Consider the following 26195-nt stretch of genomic DNA (forward strand, 5'->3'; position numbering starts at 1 on the left):
CAGTGTTTTGTCACCTTCTGGCTGGCACTCGCAACTTTATTTGACCCCGTGGTGGACTATTTTGCAATAAATAAATAAAAAATAAGCAAAGACACGTGGATTGATTGATTGATTGAGACTTTTTAAATAGTAGATTGCACAGTACAATTGACCACTAAATGGTAACACCCGAATAAGTTTTTCAACTTGTTTTAAGTCGGGGTCCACGTTAATCAATTAATGGTAAAGTGTTTGGACACTCAACTCGGCAAACGGACTAGATTGTTACGCACTAAGCCTTGCTGCACAATACATGAGGCCGTTTACGAAAACCAGGGCAAACTTTTTAGCAAACAAAATGTTTTGCCATAAACAGAGTCATTCTATTAAAAAAGGTGTACACAAAATGAACATGTCATTTGAACATTGAACCGAAAGCGCTTTAATATCGGGCTTGTTTTTTTTTTCAGATTTATTTTATTCAGATTAATCACAGTTGACAAAATTGCCACAGCTTGTTGTCGATACTACTGCGACACTAGTAGCATTCTTGCTAGTGGCTGCCTCAAAAGCGTGTCATGCTTTTTTGTAGCCATTTTAAGCCTGCAATATATGCAAAAGACCCCACTTCGTCTCATCTGGGTTTATTTTTAAGCAAAAACGGGGTGTCCTCAGTCATCTTTGCACAGACAGTGATCTGATCACGCGCCTTTTCAAGTACTCATCCTATGTTAATGTGAAGGAGCATGTGCGGTCAAAAGAAATTGTGTGTAGAATAAGCTTCTACACAGGATTATTGCAGTGTTTTTTTGTGATTAGTGATATGCGTTAATTGTAAAACCCTAACAAAAAATTCTAACATACAAATAACATCTGATATAGACATACATGCTTTCTACTAAGGCGTAATCGATATCAATTAAAATGTTTTAAAAAACGTGTTCGATAAAACGTTCTATTTTTTTTTTTTTTCTTTGTCGCAAGAAAGCGGAAGTTGCGAAGTAAGGTGGGTTGCATGAACAAAGGCACTCGCTCTCTGTTACCCTGGAAAAACTCACCATCTCACCAAGTATATATTTCTCATTTCTAGTCAAAATATGTAAACAAACTTTATACAAGTCACAATCCCTTGAAAATTATTTTTTTAGTGAGAAAGAACTTGTTTATAAGCAATAGATCTTCTGAGGAAAAAGAATACTACTTCTCAGCATCACAAGTGTGTAATAAGACACTTCACAAGACTAGTCATTGCTAATTTCAAGTTCATTTTTAGGTTTTTATAATGTCCTATTTTAGGAAATATCACCAAGAAAATTTGGAATTGTTGCATTGGAGGATTTTTTGGTCATTACAAGCAAATTAACTTGCATTAATTTGTTGCAGGGTAACCTAGCAACGCAGGAAGTGATCACTGATCAGTGAGAGTGACACGCTAACAGCCAGCCAATCGGGTAACAGTATCAAAGATCAAGTTTAGCCGCGCCATCTTGTTGTCTGGCGGTTGATTCTTTGCATGGAGTGAGAAGAGGAAGTCAAAGTGAAGAAATTGTGGCTAAACCAGGAAAAGTCACCTGGACAATATGACAGTTTTTCAGATTTTTTCCAAAGGGGCCGTAGTCAGACCAATGAGGTCTGCAAATGACGCAAGGCGCTCGTCTCCACCGCACCACCTTAGCCGCGCTCACTCTTTAGAGCACAGCCGAAACTTCCTGGCAGTAAACCTGCAGAAAATAGTTCTCAGGTTTCTCTGTTTACATTTTCACACTATGCACTATTTTCTTACAATGTATTAAGCATTTCTTATAGGAGTGACAAAAAAATTTGATTCTTGTTTGTAACAATTCTTGATTAAAAAATCCCCAAAAATGTTTAAATGTATCTATTTTTTTCCTCAAATATCTCCTGTCCAGCCACTAAGACAAATCCTATTGATGTAGATGCCCATATTTACTGTAAAGATTTATGCCCATATTTACTGTACAGATTTACTTGTTGCCTTATTTGTATTTGACTTCATTAAATGTTTGGGTAGAATTTTAGTAAACACAACCAGTTTTATTTTAAGTAATATAAGAATTGATCAGAGCTTCTTATCTATTTTATGGTATAGTATAGTATAGATTTTGAGTAGAGAATTGATTCTGAATTAAATCGTCGGCCCCACGAATCGAATCAAATTGATTTTATATATATATATATATATATATATATATATATATATATATATATATATATATATATATATATATATATATATATATATATATATATATACATACATTCAATGTAATTTAAAAAGAAAACATTTTGAATCGAGAATCAATTCTGAATCGAATCGTTACCCCCAAGATTCACAGCCCTAATTTCTTACATATTCCCTATTTGTTACTGTTACGGTCAAGTGTTCAATGTGATTTTACAATGTTGTTTACATTGAGTGTTTGCAACACTTGTGTTGACATTTCCTTTCTTATCTGCCTTGATAGCCGGTGGATTATAATCAGAGAAAGGTTATATTTGAAATAAAAATGTTTACATTTGACATCCATCCATCCATTTTCTACCGCTTGTCCCCTTTGGGGTCGCTGGAGCCTATCTCAGCTGCACTCGGGCGGAAGGCGGGGTACACCCTGGACAAGTCGCCACTTCATTGCAGGGCCAACACAGATAGACAGACACTATTTCTTTTTGATAATTCGTAAAAAAAAAAATCAATAATTATGGATATCGACCGATATAAGCCACTTATATTGCAATACAGTTCTCAGGCCATATCGCCCAGTCCTACTTTCTACAATATAAAAATGATAGATGGATAGATAGATAGATAGATAGATAGATAGATAGATAGATAGATAGATAGATAGATAGATAGATAGATAGATAGATAGATAGATAGATAGATAGATAGATAGATAGATAGATAGATAGATAGATAGATAGATAGATAGATAGATAGATAGATATAGTGCTTTATTGATTCCTTCAGGAGAGTTCCCTCAGGCAAATTGTAATTCCAGCAGCAGTGTACAGAATTGAGATTGAATTTTTTAAAAAAGTAAAAAGTAAATAATGGGGGTATAAATGGAAATAAAATAGAAAATATAAAATTAACAATACAAATAAAAAGCAACAATAAGAATAAAAATATAACAGTAAAAATGTTAATATAACAAGAGAAACTAAGCAGTAGTGACCATGTTATGAAAATGTATTGCACTATGATAGATAGATAGATAGATAGATAGATAGATAGATAGATAGATAGATAGATAGATAGATAGATAGATAGATAGATAGATAGATAGATAGATAGATAGATAGATAGATAGATAGATAGATAGATAGATAGATAGATAGATAGATAGAACTTTATTGATTCCTTCAGGAGAGTTCCCTCAGGAAAATTGTAGATAGATAGATAGATAGATAGATAGATAGATAGATAGATAGATAGATAGATAGATAGATAGATAGATAGATAGATAGATAGATAGATAGATAGATAGATAGATAGATAGATAGATAGATAGATAGATAGATATAGTACTTCATTGATTCCTTCAGGAGAGTTCCCTCAGGAAAATTGTAATTCCAGCAGCAGTGTACAGAATTGAGATCGAATTTAAAAAGTAAAAAGTAAATAAGTAAATAATGGGGGTATAAATGGAAATAAAATAGAAAATATAACAATAACAATACAAATAAAACACAACAATGAGAATAAAAATATAACGGTAAAAATTTGAATATAACTAGAGAAACTATAGGCAGTAGTGACCATGTTATGAAAATGTATTGCACTATGATAGATAGATAGATAGATAGATAGATAGATAGATAGATAGATAGATAGATAGATAGATAGATAGATAGATAGATAGATAGATAGATAGATAGATAGATAGATAGATAGATAGATAGATAGATAGATAGATAGATAGATAGATAGATAGATATAGTACTTTATTGATTCCTTCAGGAGAGTTCCCTCATGAAAATTGTAGATAGATAGATAGATAGATAGATAGATAGATAGATAGATAGATAGATAGATAGATAGATAGATAGATAGATAGATAGATAGATAGATAGATAGATAGATAGATAGATAGATAGATAGATAGATGGATAGATGGATAGATAGATAGATAGATAGATAGATAGATAGATAGATAGATATAGTACTTTATTGATTCCTTCAGGAGAGTTCCCTCAGGAAAATTGTAGATAGATAGATAGATAGATAGATAGATAGATAGATAGATAGATAGATAGATAGATAGATAGATAGATAGATAGATAGATAGATATAGTACTTTATTGATTCCTTCAGGAGAGTTCCCTCATGAAAATTGTAGATAGATAGATAGATAGATAGATAGATAGATAGATAGATAGATAGATAGATAGATAGATAGATAGATAGATAGATAGATAGATGGATAGATGGATAGATGGATAGATGGATAGATAGATAGATAGATAGATAGATAGATAGATAGATAGATATAGTACTTTATTGATTCCTTCAGGAGAGTTCCCTCAGGAAAATTGTAATTCCAGCAGCAGTGTACAGAATTGAGATTGAATTTTAAAAAAGTAAAAAGTAAATAATGGGGGTATAAATGGAAATAAAATAGAAAATATAACAATAACAATACAAATAAAAAGCAACAATAACAATAAAAATATAACAGTAAAAATTTGAATAGAACAAGAGAAACTAGGCAGTAGTGACCATGATATGAAAATGTATTGATGATTGATTGAAACTTTTATTAGTAGATTGCACAGTGAAGTACATATTCCGTACAATTGACCACTAAATGGTAACACCCGAATAAGTTTTCAACTTGTTTAAGTCGGGGTCCACTATATATATATATATATATATATATATATATATATATATATATATATATATATATATATATATATATATATATATATATATATATATATATATATATATATATATATATATAAACTATTAAATATATACTAACATCATAATACAGTCATCACACAAGATAATCATCAGAGTATATACATTGAATTATTTACATTATTTACAATCCGGGGTGTGGGATTTGGAGGGGGGGGGGGACTATGATTGCACTATGATAGATAGATAGATAGATAGATAGATAGATAGATAGATAGATAGATAGATAGATAGATAGATAGATAGATAGATAGATAGATAGATAGATAGATAGATAGATAGATAGATAGATAGATAGATAGATAGATAGATAGATAGATAGATAGATAGATAGATAGATAGATAGATGGATGGATAGATAGATAGATAGATAGATAGTACTTTATTGATTCCTTCAGGAGCGTTCCCTCTGGAAAATTAAAATTCCAGCAGTAGTGTACAGAATTGAGATCGAATTTAAAAACTAAAAAGTAAATAAGTAAATAATGGGGGTATAAATGGAAATAAAATAGAAAATATTACAATAACAATGCAAATCAAATGGAAATAAAATAGAAAATATAACAATAACAATACAAATCAAAAGCAACAATAAGAATAAAAATATAACAGTAAAAATTTCAATATAACAAGAGAAACTAGGCAGTAGTGACCATGTTATGAAAATGTATTGCACTATTTTTGCATTGTTTTTGTTGCAGTTTATTTCATGATTGCACACATGCAACTATTCAACCAGTTGTTGAATGGCTGAATTGCAGGGGGCATTAATAGGGGGCCCCCGCCACCAAAATGCAGACCTACGTCACTGCTTCCGCCCCGCACCCTCCCTCCTCCTCCTCCGCCTCCTCGTCCCCCGGCATGGTTGGATCAGCTCAGGCTTGCAGCAATCCAACATGGAGTAGCAGCGAGAGAGGAGATGGGGCTCTAGCGGGGCCACCCCACGGCGACAACGACGCGCTTTCTCACGCACAGCCGGAGCTGCAGTCGTGTCGGTGTCTCCTTTTTGGAGGCGGGGTGGCGGTATTTGACGACAACAACAACAAAAACGACGGGACAACGCGACCTGGCTGGAGGAAGAAAGGGGGGGGGGTTGTCGGGACGACTAGCGCGGTTACCTGCTGGCCTGCCTGGCGGCGATGGGCCCCTAGAAAGTTGGAGGATCGGAAAGAAGAAGGAGGAAAAAATAGGTGGTGGGGGGCGACCCAAAAGCAGCTGGAGGAGGAGGGGGGCGACACACACACACACACACACACTGCACGTACACAAACACACAAAAAACACTTGGAGGATTTTTCTTTATGCGGGATTTATGGACGATGACGAGGCTGAGGAATGCTACGTGAGCTGAGGTGAAGAGAGAAAATGATAGAAGAAACACACCCTAACGAGTAAGTACTTCAAAGATCGCATGCATACCCCCCACACCCTCCTCCTTGCACCCTTCTTATGGCTGCCCCTGACAACTTGGAGCAGACTACTTGCTGGCTTTTTAGGCACCGTCTTCTTCCTGTCGCATGGGTCGAAACAGGAATGCACGGTCTGTGGCTGCACGGATAGATATGTGTAAATATGATATATTTATAGATAGGTGGACCATGTTGGTTTGAGGACTAGAGGAGGAGGAGGAGGAGAAGAAGCGTGGGTGGATCGGAAACATTTTTGTGAACGGATCCCAGCGAGCCTGCAAGGCCGCCGTGTTTTGCAAACACTCCCCGCAAGTTGCACCAATGCGACAAGAAACGACGCTAAAAAAACCACAACACTATCGCCCGTTCTTGTGTTGTTTAGTATGTGTGTGCGTGTGCCTCCAACCGAAAGGGGAAGTCTGACAGGATATGAGATATCCGCCATGTCTTTCTCAATCGCACCTCATTTGCATAGCCAGCCGCTCGGCTCCATTCATAAAAAAACTAAAAAAAACGTTAAACTCGCTGGGATAATGTTTCTACCATCGTCAACCCACGGAGCTCGCGTCAATTAGCATATTTTATGATTTAAAAAAAAAAAAGTTACGTTCACTGCTTCCGTTAGCACCCACGCTAGCATGTGTGTTCTCGAGCTAGATAGCATGGGAGACATTGTATACGCGCAAGTCTCGGCATTTAGTCCTTAAATGTTGTTTCAACACACCGTGCACGCCGTGTACTTATGTTGACGTGTATTATATACATACATGGTGGGGGTGGGGGATGTTTGCTCAGCGGTGGCGTGACGCTGGCTCATTCATGAAAAGCCCTCTAACCTTCCGGCCGCGTCTCCATTCATGCCGACACGGGGCCGAAGGAGACTTAATAGAGGCCGCCGTCGGCCCCCCCCCCCGGCGGGTCAAACACAAGGCAGCTAAGAGGTGGACTTCCGGTGTGTAGCATTGTGCTAAAACCAGATTAACACAAACATGGAATAGAAAAATTCAACTGTAAAAGAAAGTGCATCTCTACCTAGGGCTGGGCGATATGGCCTTTTTTTTAATATCTCGATATTTTTAGGCCATATCGCGATACACTATATATATCTCGATATTTTGCCTTAGCCTTGAATGAACACTTGATGCATATAATCACAGCAGTATGATGATTCTATGTGTCTACATTAAAACATTCTTCTTCATACTGCATTAAAGGCCTACTGAAAGCCACTACTACCGACCACGCAGTCTGATAGTTTATATATCAATGATGAAATCTTAACATTGCAACACATGCCAATACGGCCGGGTTAACTTATAAAGTGCAATTTTAAATTTCCCGCTAAACTTCCTGTTGAAAACGTCTATGTATGATGACGTATGCACGTGACGTCAATCGTTGAAACGGAAGTATTCGGACACATTGTATCCAATACAAAAAGCTCGGTTTTCATCGCAAAATTCCGCAGTATTCTGGACATCTGTGTTGGTGAATCTTTTGCAATTTGTTTAATTAACAATGAAGACTGCAAAGAAGAAAGCTTTAGGTGGGATCGGTGTATTAGCGGCTGGCTGCAGCAACACAACCAGGAGGACTTTGACTTGGATAGCAGACGCGCTATCCGACGCTAGCCGCCGACCGCGTCTATGATCGGGTGAAGTCTTTCGTCGCTCCGTCGATCGCTGGAACGCAGGTGAGCACGGGTGTTGATGAGCAGATGAGGGCTGGCTGGCGTAGGTGGATAGCTAATGTTTTTAGCATAGCTCTGTGAGGTCCCGTTGCTAAGTTAGCTTCAATGGCGTCGTTAGCAACAGCATTGTTAAGCTTCGCCAGGCTGGAAAGCATTAACCGTGTAGTTACATGTCCATGGTTTAATAGTATTGTTGATTTTCTGTCTATCCTTCCAGTCAGGGGTTTATTTCTTTTGTTTCTATCTGCAGTTAAGCCTGATGCTATCACGTTAGCTCCATAGCTAAAGTGCTTCGCCGATGTATTGTTGTGGAGATAAAAGTCACTGTGAATGTCCAGTTCGCGTTCTCGACTCTCATTTTCAAGAGGATATAGTATCCGAGGTGGTTTAAAATACAAATCCGTGATCCACAATAGAAAAATGAGAGAGTGTGGAATCCAATGAGCCAGCTTGTACCTAAGTTACGGTCAGAGCGAAAAAAGATGCGTCCTGCACTGCACTCTAGTCCTTCACTCTCACGTTCCTCATCCACGAATCTTTCATCCTGGCTCAAATTAATGGGGTAATCGTCGCTTTCTCGGTCCGAATCGCTCTCGCTGCTGGTGTAAACAATGGGGAAATGTGAGGAGCCTTTCAACCTGTGACGTCACGCTACTTCCGGTACAGGCAAGGCTTTTTTTATCAGCGACCAAAAGTTGCGAACTTTATCGTCGATGTTCTCTACTAAATCCTTTCAGCAAAAATATGGCAATATCGCGAAATGATCAAGTATGACACATAGAATGGATCTGCTATCCCCGTTTAAATAAAAAAAATTCACTTCAGTAGGCCTTTAATATATGCTCATTTTAAACTTTCATGCAGAGAGGGAAATCACAACTAAGTCAATTTAGCAAAAGTGTATTTATTAAACAGTTATTAAGCAGTGGCACAAACATTCATGTCATTTCCAAAACAGAAAGTGCAAAATTGAGACATTTTAAAACAAGCTATAAGTGCACTTTTGTGCATAATGACACACAAGATATTTCAATAAGTGTCACATAAAAATGAGCTGCATATCAAATAGTATATGTCCTACGGTGTTGATGTGGAAATAGTTGCTTCGGCATTTAGTTTGTGTGGCACTGAACGGAGATGTTGACATGATGTAAAGACATATTCCCGCTTGAGGCCAAACCACCGCCAGACGATGGACCCCGTGCTGTTTTTCTTGGGAATTAATTATTCCTCCATTTGTTACCAGATTCGCACCTTCTTTCTCTCGTATTACAACTCAAACCCTCAAACCACACCGTTAGCTGTTAGCATCACAGCTAACGTTACCATGCTCTGCGGGAGCGTGTGACGTATGTAAGAAGGTGCGCTTGTTTTAAAGTCTCTGTGAGAAGGAGAGACAGGAAAGAGTGAGAAACGCATGCAGTTTAATGCCCCGCAGCTAAAAGCAACTGCGTGAGAACGGATACTCGAATATCACGATATAGTCATTTTCTATATCACACAGAGACAAACCCGCGATATATCGATATATCGTCCAGCCCTATCTCTACCCTCCAACCCCACTAAAAGAACACCTCCAGGCAACTACAACCCTAGACTAACACCCTCCCCCCACCACATCCCACCTCCCCGGATTGTAATTAATCAAATGTAAATCATCAAAAGTATATACTTGTTCTTATGCTTCCTGAGCTCACTATGTTCACTGCTCGCTGTACACATCCTACCAAGTCAGACCTTCACTGTTTCAATGTCCATTTCTCAGATGATATTATTGTTGATGACTGAAGTGCTGATATCAACCAAACCTAACCCCCCCCCCCCCACCCCAACCCCCTCCACATCCCACCCCCCGGATTGTAAATAATGTAAATAATTCAATGTAGGGCTGGGCGATATGACCTTTTTTTAATATCGCGATATTTTAAAGGCCTACTGAAATGCGATTTTCTTATTTAAACGGGGATAGCAGGTCCATTCTATGTGTCATACTTGATCATTTCGCGATATTGCCATATTTTTGCTGAAAGGATTTAGTAGAGAACATCGACGATAAAGTTCACAACTTTTGGTCCCTGATAAAAAAGCCTTGCCTGTACCGGAAGTAGCAGACGATATGCGCGTGACGTCACTGGTTGTGGAGCTCCTCACATCTGCACATTGTTTACAATCATGGCCACCAGCAGCGAGAGCAATTCGGACCGAGAAAGCGACAATTTCCCCATTAATTTGAGCGAGAATGAAAGATTTGTGGTTGAGGAAAGTGAGAGTGAAGGACTAGAGGGCAGTGGAAGCGATTCAGATAGGGAAGATGCTGTGAGAGGCGGGTGGGACCTGATATTGAGCTGGGAATGACTAAAACAGTAAATAAACACAAGACATATATCTACTCTATTAGCCACAACACAACCAGGTTTATATTTAATATGCCACAAATTAATCCCGCATAACAAACACCTCCCCCCTCCCGTCCATATAACCCACCAATACAAATCAAACACCCGCACAACACACTCAATCCCTTTCGCCCCACACTTGACAAATTACGGTTGTCTGTTCGACATATTCCCACTTGAAGCCAAACCACTGCCAGACAATGGACCCCCTGCTGTTTTTTGGGGGAATGAATTATTCCTTCATTTGTTACCAGATTCGCACCTTATTTCTCTCGTATTACCGCTAGCATCACAGCTAACGTTAGTCATGCTGCTACCGCTCATGCGAGGGCGTATACGTATGTGACGTATGTCGTGACAGTATGTGTTGTGTGTGGAAGCTGCGCTTGTCTGTCTGTGAGAAGGAGAGACAGGAAAGAGCGAGGAGAACCTGTAGTGTAATGTCCACAGCTAAAAGCCACTGTGTGAGAACGCATACTCGAATATCACGATATAGTCATTTTCTATATCGCAGAGACAAACCCGCGATATATCGCGCATATCGATGTATCGCCCAGCCCTAATTCAGTGTATATACTCTGATGATGATTAACTTGTGTGATGACTGTATTATGCTGATAGTATATATTTATACCATGAATTGATTAACGTTGAAAAACTTATTCGGGTGTTACCATTTAGTGTTCAATTGTACAGAATATGTACTGTACTGTGCAATCCACTAATAAAAGTCTCAACCAATCAATCAATAGCCAAACCACCATACGAATGTTTACACTCGTAACACACGTGTGATTAATGACCACATTTTTACTGTGAGCTACCTTGTTCATCATGGAATCAATCATGGAAGATGGTTGACTACTGCAGTCAACCTACAACTTGCATTCCTCCATACATCAATATCTCTTACTATCTGTATCGCAATGTCTCTATTCTTGTGAGTGAGCTTGTCTGTGTGTTCATGCGACTAAAGGAAGAAAAGAATGGCCAAAAACGCAGAGGAACCGTCCGCTTTATAAACATCAGTGTTGGAATCAGTGCTAGGAATTTTCAAAATGGGGTCCAAGGGACTAACCTGACTTTTGTAGTTCGCTGAGCTCCTCACAAGGATCTGGTACTTCTCAATAGGAGAAGTATTTCAGAAGGCAGGGCCTTGTAAAAAAAAAAAAAACTTTGTATGTAATTGGATAAACCACTTGTCCGTTATCTGATGACGTGCTACTTCAACTACTCCCAAAAATCTCCCGGGGCAACCATTCTCCCAAATTTCTCCCGATTTCCACCCGGACAACAATATTGGGGGCGTGCCTTAAAGGCACTGCCTTTAGCGTCCTTTCTCACCTGAAAAGGAGACTATTACAGTATATATGTCTCCGTTATCCATAGGTTTATCTATAACCCATAAAGTAGGCAGGCACGGAGCTATTTCTCAGCGTGTGTTTATTCCAGCCAGCACGTTAATACACTGACACACAACATTCGGATTCCCATCATGCATTGCTTCAAAACTACGGCAAATAGTAATGTCCAAATACATAACAAAGACGAAGCAGAAGAACGAAGAAGAGACATGGCGACGACGAGTAAGAAGAAGTAGTACGCTTGCAAGTTCCAAAATGATTGGAAAAAATAATTTCAGTTCATAAGACATACTTGAAAATATATACACCCCCCGCTACACCGCCCCCCAATCTCCCGAATTCGGAGGTCTCAAGGTTGGCAAGTATGCTGATGAGAGCGACGCTGGGAAATCCGAAACAGAACAGCCGACATATTGGATAAAGACAGAGCGAAAAGTTAGAGAACTTTTACTGAAACAATGCAGCAATGTCAGTAGACGATCAATGTCGCAAAACAGTTGCAATTGCAGAATCAATGTCAGCACACGACTCCTCGTTGCATGCCGCCATTGTTGTTTGAATCAAACAGTCCCTTCGGCGCTACGTCGCATCTATGAAATCCCGCCCGGCGATCCTGATTGATTCAGTATTTTTTGCTATCTTGAAGGAGTTTGCAATACCCAGATCCTTGTGTGGAGCTCAGCGGACTACAAGGATCTGGCAAGAGTCAGGTTACCAAGGGACCCCATCAAGTCATAAAAATGGGGTCCCACAGTACATTTTCGGAAAACATCTTTCCATCTTCACTGCTTGCTGTACATATCCTACGAAGTCAGACCTACACTGTTTCAATGTCAATTTCTCAGATGATATTATTGTTGATGACTGAAGTGCTGATATCAACCAAACCTAATCTCCCCGCCCCAACCCCCTCCACATCCCACCACCCGGATTGTAAATAATGTAAATAATTCAATGTATATACTCTGATGATGATTAACTTGTGTGATGACTGTATTATGCTGATAATTTATATTTATACCATGATTTGAGTAACGTGAACCCCGACTTAAACAAGTTGAAAAACGTATTCTGGTGTTACCATTTAGTGGTCAATTGTACGGAATATGTACTGTACTGTGCAACCTACTAATAAAAGTTATAATCAATCAATCAATCAATAAGTGAGCCATTTGCTGAAAAGTGGCTTCTGAAGCCACTTTTCATCGAAGCTTCACTTCTTGGGTTTATTGCTTGCCATGAAGAAAACAATAACACGCTGGAGTCCTAATACCGGAAATGCAGTATTTGTGATCAATAAAACTTGCGGCGAATCAAAATTTATGAAATTGCACCGGAAAGTGCATTACTTTGAAGTCGATAAATAATGAATAATTTCACCCGTTAAATATAAACAAAACACGAGCAGAAATTCGCGTCCTTTCTGATTTCAATGTGTAAAAAGACGCAAAAACTGCGTTAACGCCAACACTGAACATGACAGGGTTGTACAGGTATACTGGTCCAAGTAAGGTACCATGGTACTAGTGCATTAAAAAAGGTGGGTATGGAATTTACCGGTATTTGGTTTTTCATGCCATGATGACGCAGCATTGTGACATTTCTGGTAATATGAGCCGAGTCAACACACATACAGACACATACGAGCAGAAACAGTGTGGAGAAAGAAGAGAGAGGATGTATTTTGTCTTAAAAACTAATCAGAATCAGAAATACTTTATTAATCCCTGAGAGGAAATTACAATTTTCAGCACAATCCTACACTAACGATAAATGTGAAGCTATAAACACTGAAGCACTGCTCTGTTTAAAACATAGCTAGCTCGCAGCTGACATTCGTCCACAGTGTTTCAGCTACTTCTAAATCACTAATCCTCGCCTTCATGGCGACAAATAAACTTTCTTACAAATATCATCCTTGCAGGACGAGGAATAGCTAAAGATGCATCACTACACACCATAGGAGGATACAATAGCTAACAGCAAGCTAGCGCTCCTGAATGTAAAAAAATCAGTGGCTCTATACAAGTATTGACTGTAACGATACCAAGTACAAGAGCCATATATTGTCGATACTGCAATGATTACATTGATATTTTATTTATCACAAAATCTTTTATCATTTTTGTTATTGTTTAAAGACAGTAAATACTTTCCTGGACACAGGGGGGTTTTAATTGCAAATGTATGAGACTGTAACTACTTGGTATTGGATCCATACCCAAATTTGTAGTATCACCTAAAACTTATGTAACATATCCAAATAACAGAAGAATAATTCCTTATTACGTTTTAAAAGAAGTGTTGATAGAACATGTTAAAACAGAAAGTAACGGTAAATAAGTAGATTATTAACACATCCATCCATTTCTACCGTGTCTCCCTCATAATTTTGACAAAATAATAGAATGGGAAATGACACAATATGTTACTGCATACGTCAGCAGCCAAATTAGGAGACTTGGTAACCCGTTTGTTTACTTAGTAGTAAAAAAAGACAAATTGCCTAGTATGTTCGCTATGTTATCTAATACCAACATTGTTATTTGATTACAATAAGAAACAAATGTTTAATGTATAATAAAATGTTCTGTTGAAATAAAGCCAATAAGGACATTTTTGTTTGTGGTCCCCTTTATTTTGAAAAGTATAGAAATACATATTGGTACCGGTACTTGAATATTGGTATCATGTATAACTTCAATGATATGATTCTGGACTACGCTTTGCACCAGATTACAGCACATTTGAATATAAAGCTTAAATTTGACTCTAAAGTGTTAGCTTGTCTGCATGTTCATGCTTTAAAAATGTTAACAAAATTGCTGAGGAACCCTTATTTACTTTATTCAAATGCCCGTTTATGAATCAATTCTATCTAGACTACAATATGTGTGCACTTGACACTGCATTTATGGTTAAAGCTCAAATGGTACTTAATGAAGCGTTTCCATAATGAGCTAGCTTGTCTGAGTGGTCATGCTAAGAAAATGTAAAAATGGCTAACAGAAAATGTTTTTTAAAAAACTTTATTTTTGACATTTAAATATCCGTTTACAACATGTTTCCCAAACATCGTCGGGACACTAATAATCTCTCTTTAAATCTGTGTCAGATTCAACTTCAATCAATCAATCAAAGTTTATTTATATAGCCCTAAATCACAAGTGTCTCAAAGGGCTGCACAAGCCACAACGATCGGCTCAGATCCCACATCAGGGCAAGAAAAAAACTCAACCCAATGGAATACATGAGAAACCTTGTATTTCAGTCTCGATTAGGTAGGTTGTTTTTTTGTTTTTTTTTAAACATATTCACGGACATTCATGGACATAACACCATAAATATGTCTGGTTTGTATAACTAAAAACAATTTGCACAATTCTAAGTTAGCCAAATCCCCACACGTTTAAACTCTTAACATATTGTGCAGATGTCCGTTTATACCAGCAATTAGAATTACATAGTGAAACTAATATGACATAGGCTCATAACATGCAGTGCAACTCAAAATATATTCTTTTGATATAATTTTGATGATTATGACTTACAGCTTATAAAAACCTCAAATTGAAAATTTCAGAACATTTTGTGGTTTCAAAAACTATAAACCATGATGAACAAAATTATAAAATACAAGCTTGACATATTTTACTTTGTATGTAATGAATTTATATCACATTTATTGCTGAAATGTATGGACTTTTACACAATATAAACATTTTGAGTTTCACCTGTATATAAGCTACAGTATTTTGCATCAGATATCTTTAATAACGCTGCAATTTGTGACACAAGCATGTCATGAGCTAGTATGTCAGCATGTTCTTGCTAGTAAACGTTAAAAACGACAGAAAATAAAATAATAATAATAACATTACCCGTTCCTAATACCTGGATCAAACACTGAACTCTCTGTATTACAATAGCTATAATTATAGCGGCAGTGGGCTTAGCAACTTTCCAAATAAACAACGGCTGTCTGGTGCTAACATTTCAGCACATATATGAATAGTAGACTGTTAAGAGCGAACAACATTAAGTTTAAAGTCACTGGCCAAACATTTGATGGCCTTCTAAGGCTACAATATATGTAGTAGGAATTAATTCCTTTGCCAATTGTGAATTGTTAATTATAGTTCTATAGCGCTTCTTCTCTGGTGACTCAAAGTGCTTTACGTTGAGAAACCCATTATCTAAATTTACACCAGTGTGGGTGGCATTGGGAGCAGAGTGGGTGAAGTGTCTTGCCCAAGTACACAGTGGCAGTGACGAGGATGGCGAAAGCTGGATTAGAACCAGCAACCCTCAAGTTTCTGGTCGGCCACTGTACCATCTGAGCCATGCCGAATAGACTAATATTTATTGTTAGGTCTATAATTTCATCATGGATTTATTTTCTATTTGTCAGTACTGGACTTTAGATACCACGTGACAGTGGTCGGTTTAGCGGAGAGACGCGATCCATCCCAGAGTACAAAGAGCTCTGGTCACTTAGCAGACGCTAGAGTTAGCATGTCTGCGCGTTCCCTTGCTAAGATTGTTCTGGTCCTTGTTTATATTCGTCAGCATTTGATATTGAGACGGTAATAATAACCCCTCGATAGGAATGGAATCTGGCAGTGACCAGTTATAACCGTGAAGAATAACACGCTACATTTGTGTTAATGTTCAAATGGCCCGGCCCAGAAAAGAACTGGAGTATTTTTTTTAACAGTGTGATTATAAAATTATTTTGCGAGCCTAGTGTAAGTCCAATCGATAGTTCTTTTGACTTGACACGAGGGCTGTCTCAAAACACAACTCCACTAAGCCTTGTTGTGTTCAAAATCATGAAAGGACTGCTTATAAAACGCACAAAACAGGGTGTTTTTGACTTTAAAGGGGAAATGCACTTTTTGGGGGTGAATTCTGCCCATCATTCGCAATCCTTATGTGAGACAATAACACATTTTCTTTTTTTATACATTCTAACTTGTACATAAATGCTATTAAAGTCCGCTAGCAGTGGAAGTAATGGGAGTCATGACATTATTGCATCTATTGCGCCCATAAATCCCTCTAAAAAAATCTAAAAAGCGGCAACAATACTCAGATTACATTTTGTGACCAGAATAATAAACAAGTGTTAACAATATTGTCAATGTAAGCGTTAACATTAAGGACCTACCTTTAGCGGTGCATTGATGAGCGCTAATTAGCTTATGCTGCTATATTGACATAGCCGGCGAGCTGCTGCATCACCACTGAGTTTGTAAAAGTTAATTCTAGATCATTAACCATGCCTCTCACCTGGATAGTAGAAGGATGTGGACATAAGCCGAGAAGTTTGTCAACTGTGACATCCAATTTATACCCAAACATGGCAGAAAGGGCATGAAAAGACGTTCGTTTGCGCCCATATTTTTTTATTTAAGTGTTCTAAAATCATCTAAAGACCTCCATCAATGTTTTATATAAATGCTATAAGTATATATGTAATGTAGTAACAAACACGTTCATAATAACATAAAATATTTACCTATTTTACTAATTTTAAGCATACGGCGGCATCATTTCACAGATGAATCACAACTAGAGATGTCTGATAATATCGGACTGCCGATATTATCGGCCGATAAATGCTTTAAAATGTGATATTGTAAATTATCGGTATCGGTTTCAAAAAGTAAAATTTATGACTTTTTAAAACGCCGCTGTACGGAGTGGTACACGGACGTAGGGAGAGGTACAGAGCGCCAATAAACCTTAAAGGCACTGCTTTTGCGTGCCGGCCCAATCACATAATATCTACTGCGTTTCACATACACAAGTGAATGCAAGGCATACTTGGTCAACAGCCATACAGGTCACACTGAGGGTGACCGTATAAACAACTTTAACACTGTTACAAATATGCGCCACACTGTGAACCCACACCAAACAAGAATGACAAACACATTTCGGGAGAACATCCGCACCGTAACACAACAGAACAAATACCCAGAACCCCTTGCAGCACTAACTCTTCCGGGACGCTACAATATATTTTTTAATTTATTTTGGAAAATCTTGTTACATTGTTTAATGCATCCAGCGGGGCATCACAACAAAATTAGGCATAATAATGTGTTAATTCCACGACTGTATATATCGGTATCGGTTGATATCGGAATTGGTAAATAAGAGTTGGACAATATCGGATATCGGCAAAAAGCCATCTCTAATCCCAACGTTCTTTATTTCCTTCAAACACAGCAACACTACTAATCATGACAGACTTCATGAGAGACTACTTTGGGACAAATGATTATCAGAACCTTTCTTTTTCAGCCTGAACATAGGGACGATGAGTTACATGTTTAATGTGGGATCTGAGCAGAGGATGTCGTTGTGGCTTGTGCAGCCCTTTGAGACATTTGTGATTAAGGGCTATGTAAGTACACTGATTGATTGTCTGATTTAATAAGCAGGTCCAGCAAGTAGCACTATTTTCTACTCTGCTCCGGGGTGGACCGCTAGCCTGTCCATCAGATGGGGACATCTCTACGCTGCTGACCCGTCTCTGCTCGGGATGGTTCCCGCTGGCCCCACCATGGACTGGACTTTCACTGATGTGTTGGACTTTCACAATATTATGTCAGACCCACTCGACACCGAGGATGTCGTTGTGGCTTGTACAGCCCTTTGAGACACTTGTGATTTAGGGCTATATAAATAAACATTGATTGATTGATTGATTGATTGACTATTGCTAAGTGCTAAAAAGGAAATACAAACAACCATAATAAAACAATTACTTAGTGTACAACGTCTGCTCTCACTGGAACACTGACTGATGGGCTGTTCGTATCTTCTGGTTTAGAGGTATAATTGATCCTAATCCTCCCATAGGTTAAAAAAAACAAAAACGAAATGAGCGTCTTTAAGTGTGTCTCCCTCTGGGTCTAAGATGAATGTCAAAGTTGAACAAACTCTCGTTTATGGCCACAACCTTCTATTATACATCATCTATAATTTACTTTTACCAACGCAGAGGTGATGCAGAAACTTAACGACTCAGTATGTCAATAGGTGCATAAACTAGTTACCGTATTTTCTGGACCATAGGGCGCACCGGATTATAAGGCGGGTCTATTCAGGTCTTTTTTCATACAAAAGGCGCACCGGATTATAATGTGCATTAAAGGGGTCATATTATGAATTATTTCTAAGTTTAAAACATTTCCTTGTGGTCTACATAACATGTAGTGACAATCATGGTTACTTTAACTTTTAACTTTTTATTGGTGGTTCCTTGGGCAAAATGTTGCAAAGATGATGTTTTACAGATCATCTTCAAGCCGCTTTCTGACAGTCGCTTCAGGATGCGCTCTTTTGTGAGCGGCCTTATTTACGTGGCTCACCTTCGACAGCGTCTTCTCCCCGTCATCTTTGTTGTAGCGGTGTAGCGTGCAAGGACGGCAGTAGAAGAAGTGTCGAAAGATGGAGCTAACTGTTTTAATGACATTCAGACTTTACTTATATCAACAACGGAGCAGCATCTTCTCATCCGTGGCTCACTAGTGCAACAACGCCGTAAATGTGTCCCGTGAAAAACCGTCCGAGCGAAACTCTAATAACTAAAGTTCCGTGGGTGAATAATGTAAACTCTCTACATTGGTAGTTTTTAGCGCTTCCATAGCTAGATATAAGTTAGAACTTTACACTACTTTATATTAGAAATGGCGACAGTGCAGGATGAATGCCACAGTGAAAAATAGTGAAAAAGAAGAAGCTTATTGACTACGGGGTCGGCACAGACTACAGTGGCGGACGTGCGCAAATTTTCAGGACTTATGTAGAGCTCAAATACACATCAGTAGGTACCAGAAGGTAAGAAAAGTTGGTTTTGCATAATACTGTGAAACGAAACGCAAGATAATATGTCTGCTAATGGGTGCCATTTTGCGGTCCTTGTACACACACCATAGTAACACTTGTATCTCTGTCTACGGTAGCCGTAATGGGCCGACAATCCATCAAGCGGTGCAGCTTCAAAGTCAAACTAAAACATTTTGACAGATTTTAGAGTGCCGTGTGTAATGTGCTTTATTTTCAATGGAACATTTAAAGTGTTGGTGTTGTTTACTGACGTCATATTGCAGTCTACACATATCTCTTGTGTGTGACTACCACCTACTGGTCACACTTATCATTACGCTATGTACCAAATAAAATTGCTTCGAGGTCGGTAAGCACAACTACAATTATTCCATACATTAGGCGCACTGGGTTATAAGGCGCACTGTCGATTTTTGAGAAAATGAAAGGATTTTAAGTGCGCCTTATAGTCCAAAAAATACGGTACCTCTCTCTGATCATGGCGCCGCTATAATAGTTCCTAAGTGTTAGCGCTAATACTTGGTTAATATCCAGGTCACGACATGGAAATGGAGTATTGTTGGCGGTTTTTGAATGTGTTTTAGAAAGGGCGTTATGGGCGCACTAAGTACTCCCATTAGCTGCATTGATAACCACCTTAAACTTGCTGTATGTTACGAATTAAAATGCACAAAAAACATTTGTTCCTGTTTTACATAGAGATTTGGAATAATTGGCAAAATTCCAAAAAAATGCAGTCCCCCTTTAAACTGTGACATAACCCCTGCCCCCGATTTGGGCTGCAATGTGTCGTCTCTGCTTTTTGTATTCTGATGTATTGACTACTGAATGGAACTGACCTCGTATTGCTCGCCTGTGGTCAGATCACGACATAGCTTCCTGTTGAGGATGTTTTTAAATGATTGCGGGCAGAGTTAAAGCTTGCCTAAGGCTCTGGATGCAAGCCAGGTACTCTCAGCATAACAAATTGTAGATTATTATCAGCTAATGTTAGCAAGCTAGCGACATAAAGCCGACACTGTCCCTCTGCCTCGATCGACCGTTAAATCCAATAGTTTTCTGCTGTCAGATGCTTTCAGCTAGCAAAACATAGTGTAGGCGCTGCAAGTAAATAAAGCCTTTGATTTAGAAATAAAAGTCAGGAAATTGTTGCGAGATGCACGCAATTAAACACGGCAGCGAATTCCAATCAACCATAGAGAGATATAGTATGCACATAAATAAACCGTGGGTTTCCCCCAGGGTGCAGATACACTATCATGTGGAACAGATCCTTGTTAACAGTGTTTCCTGTGTTGTACTCATCAGAGCTTTTATCTAATAGCCTGAGCCGTTTATAGCTGAAGACCAAACAACGGAGTGTGATTGTCCTTTTCCCCCCCTTCTTTCTCATTAAAGAATCCTGGCCTTCAACTGACAAGAGACCAGGATTATAATAACAATATAAGCTTGACTTTGTGTTAACCTCTTCATGTTTAACGGTCTACAGGCAGCTGATATTTGATTTGTCCTCCAGCCCTTTGACTTCCTATCTAATCAGTTCTTTGTTTGATGCTTAGCTAGTTTGATGATTGACGTGAATAAACGTTGCAAACATGTAGGTTAACGCTAACAGCAATTTTTACATCATGTGCGCCGCGGTTCCGGACGATAATTCCTCGCTCAAAATGTTCCCCAAAGACAAATAGACAAAACTTGTAATTTAACTAATAAATCATTACGGGTTATTTACCTGCTGGAAATGTTCAGTCGGTAAAATGTTCAGATGCAGGAAAAACCTCACATTGTTTGTGATGGAAATAATTCCTATCGGTTGTCCCAAAGCAAAAGCATACAAAGGCTGTCCTATTGCTAGCTGACCACGGACATCTGACAACTTATGCAAATAAAAGTCTATAACCAATTAAGCCCAAGAAAATTAAGGTTACATTTACCCGAACTGGGGAAAAAAATATTCTGTAATATTCATGCCAGGCACACCTATCTATTCAGTGGCTGTAATTGATCAATCGGCTTTTAAATTAATGTGCCGTAACAATCAGGGTGACTACTTCATAAAGAAATATTTATTCCTGAACTGGAACTATGGTGTTCGTTAGGCTGTTACAAAAATAAGTGTTTTAAACTTTTTTTCCCATTTTAAAGTAAGGGCAGGCAAAGTGATAATAAAAACAAAGTATTAATTTGTATGTAAAGAAAGAACAGTCAAATTAGCAGAAACAAACAAAACACTAAAGCTATGTAGCTTCCTCAAACTTTATAGTTAAAATGATAGTTATTTTTTCGGGGTGTGAATCTTTGAGCGCCTAACGATTTCATCGGATTCCGATTCTTGGGTAACAATCCGATTCAGAATCGATTCAACGCGATTCTCGATTTCAGAAACCGCTTCTCGCTATGTTTTATTTGGTAGAAGGATTATAATGAAACTTTTTTACAACAGGTTTCAGGTTATAGAAGCGCCTTCTGGTTGCATGGAGATGGCCGAAAAACGTATTTAAAAAAATTGATTCTTATAAAAAATAATTGAAAATGAAATACTTTTTTTTTTTCTTTACATCGATTTTTGAAAATTATGAGTTTATTTAGAATCGGGGTGTATAAGAATCGCAATTCGGATGTAAATACATTTTTTTGTGCACTCCTACTATTTTTCAGACAATTTTCTCTCTCTGTTGTTGGATAGCAAGCTAATAAGCCAACTATCTTACACCGCTTTAAATGCTCCCGCAGGTCCACTTTGCATTTTGAATGAAGTTATTCATGTGTTTTGCCGATAAACGATATTGTTGACATAATTTCTTTAAACCAAGTTAACCACTGATTTAAATATAATAAATCATAATAATGCAAGTATACCCTTTCAAATGCAAGAAACGTGTATTGATATTATTATATTTGAACATTGTAATTGAAACGTAAACTTTCAAATACAAAATTAAATAAAACAAACTAAATAAAATATACTCTCTTATCAAAATGTTGCACTTGAATAAAAATCACAACAAAAAACAATAAAATAGGTTCTGTCTCTGTTAAGGAAGGTGTGGGGAACCCTGAAATATACACAACCAAAACAATTAATAAAATGGCTAAATAAAGTTCTTCTGAACAAAATGGTCATGGTTTTTATTATTGTGGTATTGTTTAATGTGCTCCAAAAGTAATGATACAAACACTAAAACATTTTACCTTTTTACTACCACACAATATACGTTCTTGGCAGAGGAAACATCTAATTTTGTTCTGGATTCATAAGAGCCATATCATTTTTGTGTGTGTGTGTTTAACTGTTTATCTTCTTCCATTTTAATTTGTAAACATTTTAGAATGTTTTATAATACACGTAAATTGGGTGATCAGTTGTTTATCTGTGGTATGGCTCGGGTTGGTAGAGTGGCCGCGCCAGCAACTTGAGGGTTCCCGGTTCGATCCCCGCTTCCGCCATCCTAGTCACTGCCGTTGTGTCCTCGGGCAAGACACTTTACCCACCAGCTCCCAGTGCCACCCACACTGGTTTAAATGTAACTTAGATATTGGGTTTCACAATGTAGAGCGCTTTGAGTCACTAGAGAAAAGCACTATATAAATATGATTCACTTCACACTTCCGGTTTATGTGTTGTCACGCGAGTTTACTTCCTGTTGAACGGAGTCCGTGTTAGTCTGTTTCAACTTGACACTGTGGCACTTTGTGCTGAGACAGCACAGGCTTTATGTTCAATGTGAATACTGTATCTTAGTTGTTTAGACAGTAATGTGTTTGGATTTGGGAATTATGTTTTTTAAACGGGTAAAGACATCAACGTCTCTTGTTTACATGTTAGCATTTAAGCTAAAAAGCAAGCTAATGTTAGATGGTCTCCATTTAATCAAAGTGGGGTTATCGATCACGGTTTTTCGATCATTTTATTTCCATACAGTGATACTAACCGTCGGGAGTTTTACAGCAGTTATCATTACTACCATTTATTTGTAGTACAAACGCCCATAGCTGCTTAAACCCATGCAAAAGTGTGACCGTTCTTGTAAACCGTAACAGAGCATACACATGGCGATTATCGAGGCTGGCAAACTTACAGACTCAATTTTCATTTATCGTTTGGTAATTGACTTGTTGAATATCGGCCTAGGCCTACCCATACACTTGTTGTTTTTAGCTGCTGTGTTGTTGCCAGTTGCTGCCAGTAGCCGCAGCCATTTTTTTCTCTTCCTGTTGCTGCCTGTCACCAATCGCGCTGCCTTGCTCGTTCGTTTTTGTCTGGAAAAACACGAATGGTGACGTCACCGACAATGTCAACAGAATTGTTGCACTAGATCAGGGGGTTGGCAACTTTTACTATCAAAATAGCGATATATCTTCTATTAAAACAGTGGGTCGCAAGCAGCAGAGGAGATTTTTATTATTTGTGTCTACACTCTAGTATTCATGTTAGAACGATACACAGGCATGCAGCGAGGTGGCAGCAGTGCTTAAATAAACTAGCTCCCGTTTCTACCCAGTAAAAGTAGTACGTACAAAGGTACAGGTGTAGAAGTTTGTGACTGGAGTGAATAGAAAAGTCGTCGTCAACAGTATATATAAATAATGTAACACACACAGTGCATTGTCAAGATGAATAAATAAATATCAAGTTCTGAATAGTAATTCAATTCAGGGGAGTCGTGGAAAATTTCTGTCCCAAAACATTTCATGTGTAATCTTTTAATTATTTCAGGAATTGGACATGCAGAACTGTATTTCTAATAGCTGGTAAATAGTGGGCTAATTGCTAGCTGACAACCAGAGCGTTAATCGCTAGCTGGCAACTAGAGTGCTAATCACTAGCAATCTTAAATGCTAACATTGATGCAATGACAGGGTTTCCCCTACATTTAATTGATCGTGGCGCACCGCCACGGCAAAATAAAAGCCGCCACACCTTAAAGTAAGTTTTGTTGTTTTTACCTGAAAACTCAATTAAGTAATATATTGTATGAATTGATATACTGTATATATACTAATATTTCTGTATTATTGGCCATGCTGAGTTTGAAAAGCATCTCAAATATAAATGTTCCTCTATGCTTTATTTTCAAGAAAAAAAATTGCATCTGAATCACCTGTCTACTAATAACGCATATTTGTTTTAAAATATACTTAAAACATTTGTTTAGCCTTTTTAAAGTAAATATGTGCACCATTGCCAATCAAATTAATCATGACATAAATATGATAGTGTCGTATTAACTACAACATATACAGTGGCAATCTGGGGAAACCCTGTAATAATACATTTCAATCAATCAATCAATCAATCAATGTTTATTTATATAGCCCTAAATCACAAGTGTCTCAAAGGGCTGTACAAGCCACAACGACATCCTCGGTACAGAGCCCACATACGGGCAAGGAAAACTCACCCCAGTGGGACGTCAATGTAAATGACTATGAGAAACCTTGGAGAGGACCGCATATGTGGGTAATCCTCCCCCCCCCCCCCCCCCCCCCCCCCAGGGGAATTTGTGTTATGTTTTTATTTTAAAGATGCAAGGTACAATTACCATGCCAATGCCAGTTATAAACAACACAACAATGTTAATGTGGATTTTTTTTTAAATGTAATGTTTGGAAAAATAATAAAATTGAAGTCAACTAAATATTTACGACCTCCCTTTTGAAGAACTCTGGTCTAGACTGAAAACTAGGCTTAAAAAAGTTCCTTTAAAACACACTTCCTACTTTTTTTGTTTTCGGTCTTACACACAAAAAAAGAATGTGTAAACAGCCAAAACAACATATCGTTTATCAGTTGTATTTAAAAAAATAAAAAATAAAACGTTGGATCTCAGGTAGCAGGCAGTATGAAAGGATATGAAGTATCACAGCGTCTGGCTTGGCAGTAGTTGCCAACTTGCCTCTAAGAGGTTTAGAGGAAATCGGCTTATTTTCCATCTTAGACGGCTCAGTTGCAGACTTTGGGAATTACTGCATCCTGTTTGCTTTATCTAAGTGGCCCCTTGAACCTTCTACACAAGGGCTGCCCAAACTTTTCCCACTGAGTGCCACAGACTGACAGATCAAAGGATGCAGGGGCAATTTTGGTAGTTTTCACCTTTAAAACCAGTACAATATATATATTTTTCCCCCCAAGAACTAGAAAATGCAATTTCTGTAGAAATTTCATGTGAATGGTGAACAGACAAAGCTGAACTGAAATGCTTCCATAGTGAAATGCTAACAGTTAGCACACTGGCCAGATAGGTAAGTAAAAAAATATATGAGCAAAATAAGCTACAAAAACAGTATGCTAACAGTAGTATGTTAACATACTAACAATAGCATGCTTACAGTTACAATATGACCTGCTCAGTGGCCTAGTGGTTAGAGTGTCCGCCCTGAGATCGGTAGGTCCTGAGTTCCAACCCCGGCCGAGTCATACCAAAGACTGTAAAAATGGGACCCATTACCTCCCTGCTTGGCACTCAGCATCAAGGGTTGGAATTGGGGGTTAAATCACCAAAATGATTCTCGGGCGCGGCCACCGCTTCTGCTCGCTGCTCCCCC

The 26195-nt window shown here is 38.1% G+C and overlaps 1 protein-coding gene and 1 long non-coding RNA gene across 5 annotated transcripts in view; one reads left to right on the forward strand and one right to left on the reverse strand.

The window, feature by feature from the left end:
- Nucleotides 1–26195, reverse strand: part of LOC133657786 (uncharacterized) — a 313085-nt gene that overhangs the window by 229435 nt on the left and 57455 nt on the right. Inside the window, exon 3 of one of the 4 annotated variants that reach the window (XR_009827367.1) lies at nucleotides 23792–23909. The exons of the other annotated variants lie outside the window; for them this stretch is intronic. This is a non-coding gene — a long non-coding RNA (uncharacterized LOC133657786). Of the gene's footprint in view, nucleotides 1–23791; nucleotides 23910–26195 lie in introns of those variants that run through there. 4 annotated transcript variants of the gene reach the window in all.
- The window catches only part of LOC133657785 (sprouty-related, EVH1 domain-containing protein 2-like), a 64983-nt gene continuing 44594 nt past the window's right edge, over nucleotides 5807–26195 (forward strand). The window contains exon 1 of the mRNA XM_062059517.1: nucleotides 5807–6318. Coding sequence (XP_061915501.1) covers nucleotides 6293–6318 — 26 coding nt within the window. The 5' untranslated portion in view covers nucleotides 5807–6292. The remainder of the gene's footprint in view (nucleotides 6319–26195) is intronic.

This window comes from Entelurus aequoreus, linkage group LG09 (assembly GCF_033978785.1).
Source record: "Entelurus aequoreus isolate RoL-2023_Sb linkage group LG09, RoL_Eaeq_v1.1, whole genome shotgun sequence".
In the NCBI taxonomy this organism is placed as follows: Eukaryota; Metazoa; Chordata; class Actinopteri; order Syngnathiformes; family Syngnathidae; genus Entelurus; species Entelurus aequoreus.